The sequence below is a fragment of the Callorhinchus milii genome, unplaced genomic scaffold (genome assembly GCF_018977255.1).
Source record: "Callorhinchus milii isolate IMCB2004 unplaced genomic scaffold, IMCB_Cmil_1.0 Scaffold116, whole genome shotgun sequence".
Taxonomy (NCBI): Eukaryota; Metazoa; Chordata; class Chondrichthyes; order Chimaeriformes; family Callorhinchidae; genus Callorhinchus; species Callorhinchus milii.
In genome coordinates, this window is record NW_024704857.1 from 54,090 (window position 1) to 70,433 (window position 16,344).

Genomic DNA, 16,344 nt, shown 5'->3' on the forward strand with positions numbered 1-16,344 from the left:
TCCCTTCACGTCCGGAGGACTTCCGAAAGCGCTGAACTGTCGGGGGTCGGGGACCGAGCATGGGGCAGAGGTAGGGAAGGGGTGAGTGGTGGGATCGGTGTGGGAGGGTTGGGGGAAGGCAGAAAAGTGGGAGGGAGATCAAAGGCACGGTAGTAGAGAAGGGTCTGAAGACCGGCCTTGAAGGAGACAAGGGAGGAAGCGAGGCGAAGGGACCGTGGGATGGAGTCCCAGAGTGTGGGGCAGAGAGGCTGAAAGCCCGGACACCGATGGGAGGGCGGGTCGGGGAGAGACATGGAGCAGCCCCGAGCCCACTGGACAGAGGCAGCGGGCAGGTTGTTAGGGAGTCAGCAGGTCAGAGAGGGGAGGAGGGGGCGAGGCCATGGATGGCCTTAAAGGTGAGGACAAGGATCTTGAACTTGGTGTTCTGGACAACGGAGAGACATGGGCGAGCGTGATGGGGTCGGGCGAGGGTGGGAGTGATGGGGTCGGGCGAGGGTGGGAGTGATGGGGTCGGGCGAGGGTGGGAGTGATGGGGTCGGGCGAGGGTGGGAGTGATGGGGTCGGGCGAGGGTGGGAGTGATGGGGTCGGGCGGGGTTGGGAGTGATGGGGTCGGGGAGCCTGGTGTGTGGGAGTACAGGAGCTGCAGATTTTGGATGATCTGCAGTTTGTGAAGGGAAGAGTTGGGAACACACACACAAACACACACACACAATCGCACACACTCACAGGAACATACACACATAACAACAACAACAATATTTGTATAGCGCCTTTCACGTCGGAAGGACGTCCCAAGGCGCTGACACATACATAAAAACACTCACAAATGCACACACATATACACAAACATACACAGAAACAAACGCGCACAAATACACACACAGAAACACAAAAACAAACACACACAATCGCACATACACCATAAAAACACAGCTCACTCAAAAACACACAAAAACACACTCACAACAACATTCATAGACACACATACACAGAAAGACAAACACACACACACACACAGATACGCAACCAGACACACACAAGACACACACACAGGTACAATCACATGCACTGACACACACCCACACACACAGAGACATACACACAGTGTTGTAATGGGTTAATGTTAAAGTGTGGTTGAAGAATATAAAATAGGAGTGCAAAGGCGGCAAAGCTCAGTGACTGAAGGCAGAGCCCAAAACAATGGCAACATAAGGTCAGGACTTACAGGGACACAGAATGTCTGTTCAAACTTACACACTGGACTGAGGGACTGATCAGGAGAGAATTATGTGGTTAAACGGAGAATTGAAACATTTTGTAGACAGAACCATATAAGGAGTTGTTTTTCTTAAAAAAAGACAGCTTTGTCTGGAGATATTAAGGTGTCTTTAAACAAAGGTGTGTTAGATATCTCTCGGGAACGGTAGCGGAGCAGTGGGAGACACGACCAGTGCTGTGACAGGAATCCTGTCGGTACTGTTTTGTGTCTTGTGTATTATTTTATTGTTTCATTTATTTGTGTATTACCTGCTGTTTTGATCTGAATATAGTGACTGAACTCAACCAATTGGTAAACTGGAATTGGATCATTATAACGTTGTTGGAGATAGTTGCAAATGTTTCTAACAACAGTCACACACACAGAAATATAGATACACACACAGACACAGACTCGCAGACAGAGACGCACACACCGAGACACACAGACACATTAATACACGTTGAGAGTTTGATGTAAACGATGATTGTGGCCTCACACTGTCACACCGATTCCTGTCACAATATTCAGCCGCACTGATCAGACAGTCACAATAAACACATTGAGATATTGGAGTCATTCAGACTCTGGAGACACAGTGCGTTACTTACCACAGACTCTGTATTTTACACTCCGGGTTCCTCAGAGCCTCACACAGTCGCTTCACTCCACAATCTCCCAGATTATTGCCCTCCAGACTGGACACAGAGACACAAACACAGGGAATATAGTGTAACAACACAATACACATTGACATGTATATACAGGAGCCTTTCATGTGGGGAGCAAGTCCCAAGGCGTTGGGACCAGGGTCACACACATTAGCACACACACATATCACAGTGTCTCTCTCTCTCACTCTGATTCTCTCTCTGTCTCTCCCTCAAAACAGTCACGACGTTTGATAATATATTCTCTTTCACCGTCTTTCTCTCTTTCTCTCTCTCTGTCTTGTTCTATGTCTTTCATTTCGTCTCAGTCTCTCTCTCTCTATATACATATTTTTTTCTCTGCCTCTCCCACAAAACACAGTTACTACACGTTATAGCATATTCCCTCACACAGTCTCTCTGTTTCTCTCAGTCTGTCTCTCTCTCACACACCATCGTCTCCTCTCTTGCTCAGTCTCTCTCTTTCTCTCTCTCACTGTCTGTCTCTATCTCTGTCCTTCAGTTTCCCTCTCACTCTGTCTCTGAGTCACTTTCTCTCTCAGTTTCTCTCTCTCAGTCTCTTTCATTGTTTCTCCCGCAGTTTCTCCCAATCTTTCTCTCTCTCTCTCAGTCACTCTATATCTATTTACCCCACAACACACAAATTTGATACCCTTTAAAATATATTTTTTCTTTGTCTCTTTCGCTCTCTCTCAGTCTCTCTCTCTCTCTCTATATATATATATATCTGTGTCTATCAGTGTCTATTTCTGTCCCTCTCTCAATCTCTCTCTCTCTCTGCCAGTCAATCTCTTTCAGTCACTATCTGTCTCTCTCCTACAAACCATACAGTCACTACACATTATAATATATTCTTTTTAATAATAATAGTAATAATCCTTGCATTTGATATTGCGCATTTCACGTCGGGAGGACATCCCAAAGCGCTTCACAGAATATACTGTAAAGTGAATAGACTGTATATTTGTGGGCGAACACGGCAGCCAATTGCGCACAGCAATGTCCCACAAACAGTCGTAGATTGAAAATGACCAATTTATTATTGTTTTTTGGTTTTTCGGAGCGATTATTATTAGGCTCTGTGTGGAGTAAGGAAACTTGCCCAAGGTTTCACCCTCTGCCTGGAATTGAACTCAGGTCTCTCACTTGCAAAGCGAGTGCTCTAACCACTGAGCTACAGGACTCTTTCTGTTTCTGTCTCACTCAGTCTTTCAGTCTCTCTCTCTTTCTCTCCCTCAATATCTCTCTCAGTCGCACTCCCTCAATCTCTTTCTCTCTCTGGGTCTCTCTCTTTCATCGTTTCTCTCTCTCTGCCTCTGCCTCAGTATCCATCTCTCTCAGTCTCTCAGCCTCTATCTCTCAGTCTATCTCGCTTAGTCTCTCTCTTTCTCAGTCTCTCTCTCTGTCTGTCTCTCAGATTCTCTCTCACTCTATCTCTGTCTCTCAGTCTCTCTCTCTCTCTCTCTGTGTCTCTCAGACTCTCTCTCACTCTATCCCTGTCTGTCAGTCTTTCAGACTATCTTTCTCTATCGAGGTCTCTCAGTATCTCTTTCTATCTCTCTCTCACAGTCTCTCTCACTCTGTGTCTCTGAGTCACTTTCTCTCTCATTCTCCCTCTCTCTGTTTCTATCCCTCTCTCACAGCCACACTCTCTCTCTCATTCTCTCACTCAGTTTGTTTCTCTTAGTGTCCCTTTTCCAGTCTTTCACCCTCTCACATTCTCTCTCTCAGTCACTCGCTCTCTTAGTCTCTCTCTCCCTCTCTCTCTGTCACTCAGTGTCTCTTTCTCTCCTTGTCTCTCAGTCTCTCTCAGTGACTCTCTTCTCCCTCCTCCTTTCTTTCGGGCCCTCTTTATCTCTCTCTCTTTCTCTCTTTGTCAGTTTCTCTCACTGACTCTCTCTCTGTTTCTCTCTCTCTCTCTCTCTGGCTCTTTCTCGCTCTCGCAGTAACATTCTCTGTCACTCACAAAACACAGTGTCACTACACATTATATCTCTCACAGTCTCTCTCTCTCTACGTTTTTCTTTCTCTCATTCTCTTTCTGTGTCTCGCGCACTATTCTTTGCCTCATTCAGTCACTCGTTCTGTCTCTGTCTTTCTCTCTGACTGTCTCTCTCTCTCTCTCTTTGTCAGTTTCTATATCAGTCTCTATCTCTCTCTCTCAGTCACTTGCTCTGGCTCTCCCACAAGACACAGTCACTATTCGTTATAATATATATTTTTTGTCTCAGTCTCTCTCTGTGTCTCTGTCTGTCTCTCTTTCCCTCTCAGTCTCTATCTCTTAGTCTCTCGCACAAAACACACAGTCACGACATGTTATATTTCATCCACGCTATTCTCTCTCACTCTGTCTGTCTTTCTCTCAGTCTGTTTCTTTCTCAATCTCTCTCTTACTTTCTTTCTCTCAGTCTTTCACTCTCAGTCTCACTCTCCACGTTTCACTTTCTATCATTCTCTGTCTTCGTCTCTCACTCTATCTGCCTCTCACTCAGTCTCTCTTCACTATCTGTCTCTCTCGTTCTCTCTTTCTCTTTCTGTCGCTTAATTCCTCTCACNAAAAAACCCTCTCACACGTTATATTTCTTCTCCCCTAGTCTGTTAGTCTCTTTTTCTCTATCCGTCTATCACTCTGTCTTTCTCTCACTCAGTCTCTCTTTCCATCTCTGTATCATTCCGTCCATCTCTTTCAGGCCACCTCTGTCTCTTAATCTCAAGGGATTATTGACGCGATTTGCAAATTGTTTAACAACCGGATTGTGACTGACTGCGAAGCAAACAGACACGAGTGGAGTAAGGAAACATCCGTAAGGTTTTGCCCTGCCAGGAATCACCCCCAGGCCCTCTCGCGAGCGAGGCCTCTAACCACTTAGCTACAGGGCTCAGACTGCAGTGTGTGAGCAGACACAGGCTAACTCATGGCTAAAGCTGTGTAGACTTTATTCTGGGGGACGGTTTTGCACAGACGTTTTGGCTGCAAAGATACCAAGAAAACAGTACCTCAGGACATGATATCTCCACTAAAAGAATCCTTCCGGGAGCTAAAGCCGTTTGGAAATAGGAATAGAATTATTGACCTCAGTGAGTTAAAAGTCTCAGGATTAGGGAGGAAGCCCCAACATCATGCATGGCCGGACAGGTTGCAGGAGTGCACACACAGACACACACACACAACCCGCAAACAGACACACATTTACACACGCATTCAAAACAAACATATACAGTGTGACCAGGGACAGACACACCGCGCATGTGCAGTCACGCAAATTGTTTCTGTCCCTCACAGTCTCTCTCTTGCTCTCCGCCTCTCTCACTATCAATCTGAGTCTCCGTCTCTGTCTCTGAATGTCTCTCCGTCTCTCTCTCTCTTTCTCTGTCTCTCTCTCATTCTCTCGCTCAAATTCCACAGTCAGCATATTTGGTAATATATTCTCTCTCACTCTCTTCTCCAACAGAGTCTCCCACCCTGTCTCTCTCAATCACTCTATCTGTCTTTGCAGTCGCTCTCTCTCAATCTCTCGCAGTCTCTCTCTCTCTCATTACTTCTTTCTCCCAATCTATCTTTCAGTCAGTCACTCTCTCTCTGTCAGTCTCTATCAGCCTTTCTCTCAGTCTATCACTCAATCTGTGTCCCTCACGTTCTCTCTCAGGCTCTCTCTCAGTCCCGTTCTCTCTCTCTCTCTCTCTCTTCTCTCAGTGTCTCTCTCTTCTCTCTCTCTTCCACAAATCACAAAGTAAGTATACTTTAAAATATAGTTCCACCCCGAGCCTCTCTCAGTCTCTCTTTCTCTCAGTATACCTCTCTCTCTATCTCTTAGTCTCTCTTTCTAACTGTCTGCCTGTCTGTCTCTCACACAGTCAGTCACTCTCTCTCCTCGTCTCCCTTTCGCTCATTTTCTCTCTATCTCTCACAGTCTCTCTCTCCGCATTTCCCACAAAGCAATTACTACACTTCATAATTTATTTTCTCTGAAAATCTCTCTCTGCTTCTCTTTCTGTTTTTGACTGTCCCTCTCTCTATATGTCTCCGTATCTGTCAGTCTCTCAGTCTCTCTCTCGCTTTAAAAACACAGTCACTACACTATACAGTATATTTTCTCTGATTGTTTCTCAGTCTCTGTCTCCCTCACAGTCCCTCACCCAACCTCAGTCTCTCACTCCCTCTCTCTCACTCTCTCTCTCAATCTCAAAGTCACAAAGTCAATATATAATATATTATCTATCAAAAAGTCTCTTTCTCTCCCTCTCTCTCAGTCTCACTTTCTCTCAGTCTCTCTCTCTCTCTCACACACACAAACACACACACAGCATGACTCTCCCTCGCTATCTCTTTCTCTCGGGCTCTCTGAGGCTCTCGCTCAGTCTCTCTCTCTCTCTCTGTCTATCACTTTCTCTCTCAGTCTCTCTCAGAATCTCTTTCTCTATCTCTCCCGCAGTTTCTCCCGTTCTCTCTCTCACTATCTCTCTCTCGCTCTCATGCTCTCTCCGTTACTCCAACAAAACACCAGTCAATACACATTAAAATATTTGCTCTCTCAGTCTCTCTCTCAGACACGAGTGGAGTAAGGAACATCCGTAAGGTTTTGCTCTGCCAGGAATCACCCCCAGGCCCTCTCGCTAGCGAGGCGAGGGCTCTAACCACTGAGCTACAGGGTTCAGCCTGCAGTGTGTGAGCAGACACAGGCTAACTCAGGGCTGAAGCTGTGTAGACTTTATTCTGGGTGAGGTTTTGCAGAGGTTTTGACTGTAAAGTTACCAACGGAAAAGTACACCAGAACATGATTTTTCCACATTTTTTTCCATACGTGAGCTAAAGCCAGTTGCAAATATAGATGGAATCCTTGAACTGAGTGTGTTAAACGTCTCAGGAATAGGGAGGATGCTCCAGCATCATGGGGTTTGGGTGGGGGGGGAGGCGGGAACTATTCCCGCTCCGCAACCATTTCCATCATTCCAACTTCACCACCCCCACTCCCTTCCTCTTTCCTTCCCTCCCTCCCTCACTCCCTCCGCTCCCTCCACCCTTCCTTTCCCACGCTCCTCCCTCGTCCTCCCTACTTTCTCTCACACACTTCTTCCTCTCCTTCCTTCCACTACATCCTTACTCCCAAACTCTCCATCCTCTCCCTCCCTCCTTCCTCTCCATCCTTCCACTTCCTCCCACTCACTTCCTTCCTTCCCTACTTTCTCTCCCTCCGCCTCCCTCCCTCTTACCCTCCCTCCCACTCCTCCCTTATTACTCTCCCTCCTTTCTCTACACACCCTCGTTGCATTCCCAGCTTCCTCTCTCTCCTTCCTTGCCTCCATCCTCAGTACAGCACAGCTCAGTATGTCGTGCGTGAAAGCATTGCCACCATCTCCCTGCCCATTGCTCGGGCACATGTCCCATCCCATTGAGCCATGGGGGCACCAGATGTTGGTGCGGAAATTAAGCAGCAGCTGCTGATCTCTCTATAAACCAGTCAAGAGTGGATTCCAAGCCCTGGATATATGAACATGTCTATCTCTGCTCCAGGTAAAGCCTTCCAGCAGCTGTCACCACAATTTGTCAGAGTCCTGTAGCTCAGTGGTTAGAGCACTCGCTTTGCAAGCGAGAGACCTGAGTTCAATTCCAGTCAGTGCGAAACCTTGGGCAAGTTTCCTTACTCCACACAGAGCCTAATAGTAATCCCACAAAAAAACAAAAACAATAATAAATTGGTCATTTTCAATCTCCGACTGTTTGCGGGACATTGCTGTGCGGAATTGGCTGCCGCGTTCCCCTACAAATATACAGTCAATTCACTTTACAGTGTGTTCTGTGAAGCGCTTTGGGATGTCCTCCCGACGCAAAAAGCGCTATATCGAATGCAAGGATTATTATTATTATTAATATAGAGATACCTGGTCTGAATTATACCATCTGCAGGGCTGAGCTCTGAGGATTGGAGCAGTTAAACACACTGACAATCTGACCCACGTGAAGGACTCTATATTAATATAATTTGTTGTTGATTTATAGAGAGAATGTAAACTCTGAACTCAATTATATCAATCGCATGACTAAGCTGTGAGGATTTACACAGATAATCTACACCAGCAACAATTCACTGTAACTGTAGAGCTGAGCTGTGAGGCAGCAAATGAAGCAGTGCAGTCAGATATAGGCTGGAGAATCTTGTTATAACATAAGCCAAAATTAAATGTTGCTTCATCGGCTGTAAATGGAGTGGAGGCTGTGAGGGGCTGAGACCAGCTGTTGTGTTGTATGCAGTGTGAGGACAGACTGTGGGGAGCAGAGTGGACATGGATTGAATGATTGGGACAGGAGGAGACACAGAGATGATTCAAGTCACAGCTGATGGCTCTCAACATTCTCAGTAAGGTCTCGGCCTGTGCTCACGAGTCAGTGCTTTAATATTGAGGATCATTTATAGCCAGACTGTGTTGGGAGTTCTCCCCCAGTGAGACAGACTGTCTGTATGTCAGTATATTCCCCGAGCGCCCACACACCTCACTCACTGGCTGATATTCTCCAGGTTTCTGACTGAAACCATCAATAAGGACAAACCTGAGCAGTCGGCACTTGTGCAGTGCGGGCACCAGACGCTGGATCCCTTCAGCTTCGATGTTACAGTGGTAGAGATTGAGGGTTTCTATGTTGTCACAGAGCTGCAACACATGCGACAGCACAGCACAGTCCAGAGGGTTCAATCTGAACCCACTAAAGTCCAGTGTCCCCACGGCTCCGAGTGTGACCTGGGCCAGAGTGTTGTTCTGAGACTCAAACAGATAGTACATCATGTTCAGCAGCTTCCTTTTACCACCTTCACTCCCTGACTGTTTAATCGCCGCCTCAATATTCACCTTCAGCCAGGAGATGGCTTCACAGACTGACGCGTTAGGTAACCGCCCCAGGATCTCCTCCAGCTGCCGGGCTGTGTGTGGCCACGAGAGACCCACAACAAACCGCAGGAAGATCTCAAAGCGCCCGTCGTTCTCCTTGTGAACCTGGTCCAGCAGCTCCACAAGGTTCCTGCGGACGGGAGTCAGGTACTGAGCGAGAGCAGCCACAAACTCCTGGACGGTGAGGTGAGGGAATGTGTACACAACTCGTCTCCCACCATCATCCTTCTCCAGAATCTCCATCATAAACCCTGAGATGAAGGTTGAGGGTTGAAGCTGATGTTGAGAGAAATGGTCATCATCGAACACAATGGTCCTGTTACAGACCCCCTCATAGGCCATCTCCCCGGCTCTCAGCATTATCTCCCGAGGGCTCTCGGTAGCTCGGGGATGGTTCTTCAGGATGTTGTAAAGGTAACTGGAGTACAGCTGTGTGATGGTTTTTGGGGGAGGCTGTTTTTTGTCTGGATGTTTGAAGATTGGCTCCAGTGTGCAGCAGAGGATCCAGCAGTAGGAAGGGTTGAAACACATGGTGTACAGGATGTCATTCTCCTTCACATATCTCAGCACTTCAGCTGCAATCTTCTCATCTGGAAAGAAGCGTCTGATGTAATCTTCCCTTCCCTCAGCGAAGAATCCCAGGATTTCCGCCCAGAGGTTGGTGTGGATGTGATCTAAAGACTCGAGGGCAGTTGGGCGGCTTGTGATCAGCACTGAACAGCCTTTCAGTACTTCCTGATGTACCAGAGAGCGCACAATGTCAGCCACGGGACAGAGGCCTTCCGGCCCCGGGCAGCTGACCCGAGGTACTGCGTTTCTTCCACTGTCTGTGAACTCAATCCTGTCCTTGAACTCGTCCAAACCATCAAACACAAACAGCAAATGTTCCGGCTTCTCCCAGATCTTGTCCAGAACATCCTGAAGATAAGGATATGATTCCAGGACCATGGTTTTCAGGTTGGACTCCCACTTTATTACGTTCAGGTCACGGAATTTGAAATGAAAGACAAAGTGGATCTGGGGATAGGCCTTCCCTGTGGCCCAGCGATACAGAATGTTCTGCACCATCGTGGTTTTCCCAATCCCTGCGATTCCACTCAGGATGGTTGTTCCGAATGTAGTTCCGAACAGCTCATCCGGTTGTATTTTCTTCATCTCCTTTCTGACATTCTTCTCTTGCCACTCCTCATGTTCTCTGCCTCTCGCCACCAGTTCATGCTCCACCAGCCTCCGCTCACGGGGAGATGAAGTGACTATTAATTCTGTGTAGCGGTCAGACAGCAGAAATGTCTTGGTCTTCTCCCGACCTCGCAGGGTGTTTACTGAAAGCTTCTCATTCTGGGAGCGGAGGGTTTCTTTGTGCTGTTTCTGAATGTCTTAAAATTGAACATCAGATCCCCTCAGTATTGCAGCACATTTATTACAATAACCCAGCAAAACAAGTGCATATATTTCAATTGATACATGAATTCACACTCATACATACACGCAAACATACATGCTCACAAACATACACACCCACAAAATAATAGTAATCCTTGCATTTGATATGTTTCCTTACCACTTCTTCGAGTCATCGTAAAGCGCTTCACAGGATATACTGCAAAATATAGTGACTGTATATTTTGTGGGCAAAAGGCATCAGCGATTTGTGACATCATTATCCCACAAACAGCTGTTGATTGATTGACCAAATTAATGTTCGATTTTGAAGAGATTGTTATCCCTGGAATGCAATCCTCAATCGACTGACAGGTGAGTTCACTTAATGCTGAGTAAAAAGAGGCGTGTGGAGAAGGGAAACTTGCCTAAGGTTTCACCCTGACCATGAATTGAACCCCAGGTTCTCTCGCTTGCACAAGAGAATGTACAATACTGAAACATATTATCCACTCCAACCAGTCCTTCAGAGTGTTCATATTGTACACAAGCCGCCCCCGTCCATATACGCCATCAACAGTCACCTCTAGACCCCTGTATTCCCTCCTTTGCTATTTACACATACAATATTAACTTTGTTAATTTGTGAAATAGTTCACATTATTAAAATAAATTAAATACAGTTGCCTTCATTTCACAGTTTACTGTGCATCCCAATGGTCTGAATTGTTTCCCATCCTCCCCCGGATCAACGTATTCCAGGTCCCCAGTTGGTGGATTTCCATGGTCTGACTTTCAAATACTTTTATGTTCTTTGCTCTCCTGAACTCTGCCACATTCACCAGCTCTTATCTGCTGCCCATACCCATCCCCTGCAAGTTCCCAACCACTGTTTTCCACTTAATTTCCGAATTGTCTTGTAAAACAAGTCGTGGAGTCCTGTCGCTCAGTGGTTAGAGCACTCACATGGCAAGCGAGAGACCTGGGTTGAATTTCAGCCAGGTCAGGGCGAAACCTTGGAGTTTCCTTACTCCATACGCCCAATAATAATCCCTCCGAAAAAAAAATAATAACAAATTGTTCATTTTCAATGCACGACTCTTTGTGGGACACTGCTGTGCGCAATTGGCTGCCGCATTTCGCCCACAAATATACAGTTATTTAACTTTACAGCATATTCTGTAAAGTGCTTTAAGATGTCGAGAAGACGTGAACAACGCTATATCAGATGCAAGGATTATAAACACTTGGTGAGTTTCATGCTTGGAGAAACGGATTTTATTTAAAAGCAAAATGTTTTCATATTTAATATCAGTTTGATGTCTCTGAAGGACTTTGTCTTCCATATCCACTTACCTCTAAGCTCCTCTGGCACCTTCTCTGCACACCAGCCCCGAAATACCTGAGTGGGAAGTCTGTTACCTGAAAATATTTAGTATCAGTCAGTTGTGAAATGAGCCTCACAGAAGAGCAAGCCTTTAATTTGGGTGTTTATTAATATCATTATGGAATACTTTCCACTTCCATGTGTAGGGGGTTGTCACCTAATTGTATCCCTTCAGCCTATATACTGGATGCAGTACCGTGTTTTGACCAATTGCCGTCAGATATCAAGTTCAGATTGAGTGTAAGCTTCTCCATTTGAATGTCGACAAGACACAACTTTCCTGCCTTGGCTCCCATCAGCTCCAGCTGAGTTTACCTGCTGGAAGCGAGCTGCACATTATGGAGACAGTGACGACCCTCTGGGTGTGGATTGATCTGCTTAGTCTCCAACTCGCTGCCTCCGCTTGACGGGTTTGGCCTCCTATTTGTCCCCCATGTCCTCAGTTCCACCATGGGTGGCTGTGCTTTCAGCCACTACGCCCCGAAGCTCTGGAGTTTTCTTCCACTATCCCCTCGCCCCCTCCTTCCTTATCTTCAGCTCACTCCTGAAGACCATCTTCTTCTATCGCGCCTGTGGTGACATTGATCCCGGCTCAATGTCGTGCTCTGCCATTGCTAAGTGCTCTGGGAGGCTAAACTGCATCAGGGGGCGCTATATTAATACAAGTTGCTGTTGTTCCTCACTTGGCTTTCCCTCACATCAGCAATATTGTCCATCTCTACCATGATGCACGGTTCCAGATACAATCCTTCACACCTTCAGCAATTTCCGGCCCAATTACAGCAATGCTTTGCTCTGTGGTCTCCTCGTCTCTTCACCTGCACAAGCTCGGGATTTTCCCCAAATCTGCAGCCCCTGCTCTCTCCCACAGCAGACTCTGGGCCTGTATCCCCACACCTGCATGACTCCACTGACTCCCCTTCCACAAGTGGATTTCCAGTTTATCCATATTTTCAAGCTTCCTATCCCTCCACGTCTTTCACATCTCTCCACGTTCCCCATCTCCACTCGTTCAAGTCCTGCATGAAAGGCTTCCTCTTAAAGGTGTGACATTGGTCATGGTGTCAGTGTCGGGTGCCTTGTCTGACTCATTCCATTACTTTGTTGCCACTTTCATGTCTACAATATTTGTTATTTACCAGATATTAAACCAGACACTTCCTCAGCTCAGATTGACCTGACACTAGTTATACCCTGGTGATTAAACGCCCATTTCCCCACAAAACCATAGCTACAAATATGAGCGTATTGCATTTCCTTCAGCTTGCATCCAAATGTGTCAAAATTCGACAACCAGCGCCCATCCTCACATCCTCCCCTCCACCCGTACCCATCCCCGCCCCCTCCCACCCCCCCACCACCCCCCAACTTCCGCCATTTATTGTTTCCTACCCTTTTCCTGGATCTCTCTCAGGATTGTCTTCAGCTGTGGTTTATTGTCCTCCATTTTCACAAAAGCTTCCCACATCCCTCGCTGCACTCGGGCTCTTGCTCCAGTCACTAAATCCATAAGATATCTCGATGCTTCCAGTCTCTGATTCCTGTCTACCAGGTGTCTGATGTGCTGTAGGAACAGAAACAAAGGTGTGACATTGCACCCACACTGCTATGAGATGAACGGCTTTATTCAATATTTTGATTTTGGAGTCAGAACTCTCTCATCTGCCCAACTTGTCAATCTTCTGTTGTAAATCAGCCGGACTTATTTAGTAAGCTTTTTGTCTCTGAGACTGAAACTTGTGGTTTCAAGAATCACGTCGAGACACTGAACACACAGTCTAGGTTGCTTCTCCAGTGCAAACCTGGGGATGTGCTGCAATTGCTGGAAGTTGTTTTCCTACAGAATAGGCGGTTCAACAAGGCCGGATTCAGCTATTTAGGTGAATGTGAATTATTTTGGGGGGCATTAACTGGGTGTCTGACACATGTGGATATCCATCACTGTTGCTCAAGTGTATGCAAACCAAGCTGAGAATTCCATACTTCACACATACACATGGAAACCCCAGAGACAGATTGTTGGAATGGAATAGCCTCTCTTTCCCTGGAGGGAGGCATCCTGCTTACATAATTCCGGAAAGTATTAGACGTAGGTTGGCAAGAGCCAAGAATTTGGGGGGGAGCCGAAAGTGAGCCCTGTTGGGGTAACTGCTGGAATCTAACGAGCTAAAACCATTCCGTTTGCCATTGATAAGCACTTCCTGATAAAATATTTGCTGCTTGACCAGGGAGGATGAAATTACCTGTTCGTTATAGGTTTAGCTACAGGGCCTTGAGGGAGTAAACCCCACTTACCTACAACCCCCCACCCACTCCCCCCAGAAGCTGAACAATCATTAACTGGTTGTTATTATTATTATTATTGTATTTGTAAAGCTATATTTTTGAGCTAAGGGTTTTTAAAGCTTTTTAATTAATCGCTATATACTTCCAGAATATCAACTGCTCGTAATCCTTTAATAAGGTGGGTTTGATTTGAGATCTCGCTCAGCAGCGGTTAAACGTATCTTACCGGTTGAGGTCAGCTTCCGATTGCATTTCTTATTTTTCTAGGAAGATGTTCATTCCTCTGAGAAAATGAGCAATCAGGTCCTTAACCATAGATCTGAGACCGGAAACGTTATACACTCAGACACCTTCCTATTTCAAGGCTGAGAAACAAGCAGGCTGGGGAAGGCTGGAAAATAAAAGTTGTCCATCTATCTTTCTCCTTACCATTTCTTTTTTCAAGGGAAAACAGCCTGCTGGGGGTTGCTTGCAGTTTGCCAAGTGTGATGGCTATCTCTTTTGCAAGGGGAGGAGGAATTAGAAACTATTAAAAGAAAGCTGTATCTATGAAATGGTTGGAGTGGACTTGGGAGTTGACGATTCTTCCCAGCTGGACCTGGTCATATGGATTTAATGTATTTTCTCAGTTCGAGCTTGTGTGACTTACTGAACAACCTTTGGATTATTAAACAATCATAAGAACATAAGAATTAGGAGCAGGAGTCGGCCATTCGGCCCCTCGAGCCTGTGCCCCACCATTCGATAAGATGATGGCTGATCTTCTGACCTAACTCTGATTACCTCCTATTCCCATATCTCTTATTCCCTCTATATTTTAAAAATCTTTCAGGCTCAGCCTTGAAAATGTTCAAGGACTGAGCATCCACAGCCTACTGGGGAAGTGAATTCCATAAATTCACTGCCGTCTGAGTGAAGAAATGTTTCCTCAACACTGTTCTGAAAGGCTGACTTTAATTTTAAGACTGTCATATCAGCCGTCTTCATCTGAATCTCTTAGATATTAGAGCTTTCCATCATTACGTGGATAGCTCAGATATACAAACAGTAATCCTCCCATTTGACATTATAGTTTATCATATTATTGAAACACCGCAATGCACTTTGCAGAAATTATTATAAAATGTATACATTTTGTTTTAATTGTCTATATTGTCAGCAGATGAACCTAATTGCACAATTAGAAATTGATGGTTGTATCACATTCTCGCTCCTGGTCTAGTGAAATGTTTGTTGAGGTCACTTGAATGCGTGATTGGAATCAATTTCCCTAATCAACGTAACATGTGAGACCGGGCTGTGCACTCTGAACTTTTAATTAATTTTAATGTTGCTCAACTTACCGCAAACTCTCTGCCTCTCAGCAGTTTCTCCAGCACCGATGTCAAGTCCTCCAGCAGATCATCCATCACCTCCAGTCTCTGCCTGAAGAACCATGTCACCATGTGCAGCTCAGAGTCACTGTAACTTTTCAGAATTTGTCTGATTGCAGTTTTGCCGTCATCTGACAATATATAAGGTACATGTGAAAGTCAGTGAGAGCATTGAACATAATTACTACATTGGATGAAGGAGAAGTCTGTGGGGAAGGAGGCCTGAATGCAATCCAAAGCACCATAGAGCAGAAGGCAGGGTAAGCGGGGAAGAAGCAGAATAGGAACATTGTTGTCATCAATAACAGGATCGAGGGGATCCTCTGTAGTCCAGATCGAGAGCCCAGGAGGGTCTGTTTTCTTCCCGGTGTTAGGGTAAGAGATATTTCAACGCAGTTGGACAGGAACGTAGAAAGGGAGGGGATAAAAACCAGTTGTCGTTATCCATGCGGGAACCAATGAAGTAGGGAAGAGGAAGCAAGAGGTCCTGCTGAGGGAGTATCCAGAGCTGGGGATGAACTAAAAAAAGGACAATCTGTGCATTGCTACCCGAGCCATGTGCTAATTGGCAGAGATCAACAGTTCAGGGAAATGAATTTGTGGTGTGAGGAGCAGAGGCACCAGTTTATGGGACACTGGCAACAGTACTTGGAGAGGAATGTATTCCGCTTCTGGGATGGGCTACACTTTAACTGGGATGGGACCAAGGTTCCAGCGAGAAGGATCAAAAAGACTGTTGGAAACCAGTCAAGTGCTAAGGCTGTTTTGGGAATCAATAACCAAAACATAAAGCAACGAGATGATGAGAGCAACAGTCAGAGTGTATATAGTGATGAATACATAAATACTACAAGAAGAAACAAGCTAATAGAAAGTTACCACAAAAATGTATAACACGTTAAACAGTTTGAGAAGAACATCGTCGGGGCATATAGGCATTTCGGGGACAGTTATCCAAATAAGAATTATTTCCACAAATACACGTAGTGTAAGAAATAAAACAAGTCGATTAGAAGCACAAAGTCAGCTTGAAGGGTAGGATGTATTAGCTATTGTTATTTTCTGGGTGGGACTCGGAGCTAAATATTCCAGGCCATAAGATCTTT

General features: G+C 45.8%; 1 protein-coding gene across 1 annotated transcript in view; it reads right to left on the reverse strand.

Moving 5' to 3' along the window:
• Positions 1-1,884: 1,884 nt before the first annotated feature.
• Positions 1,885-16,344, reverse strand: part of LOC103173782 (NACHT, LRR and PYD domains-containing protein 12-like) — a gene marked incomplete at its 3' end in the record, with an annotated part of 21,185 nt that continues 6,725 nt past the window's right edge. The window contains exons 2-6 of the mRNA XM_042345850.1: positions 15,209-15,369; positions 12,972-13,143; positions 11,549-11,614; positions 8,478-10,188; positions 1,885-1,957 (exon numbers count right to left, since the gene is read on the reverse strand). Coding sequence (XP_042201784.1) covers positions 1,885-1,957; positions 8,478-10,188; positions 11,549-11,614; positions 12,972-13,143; positions 15,209-15,369 — 2,183 coding nt within the window. The remainder of the gene's footprint in view (positions 1,958-8,477; positions 10,189-11,548; positions 11,615-12,971; positions 13,144-15,208; positions 15,370-16,344) is intronic.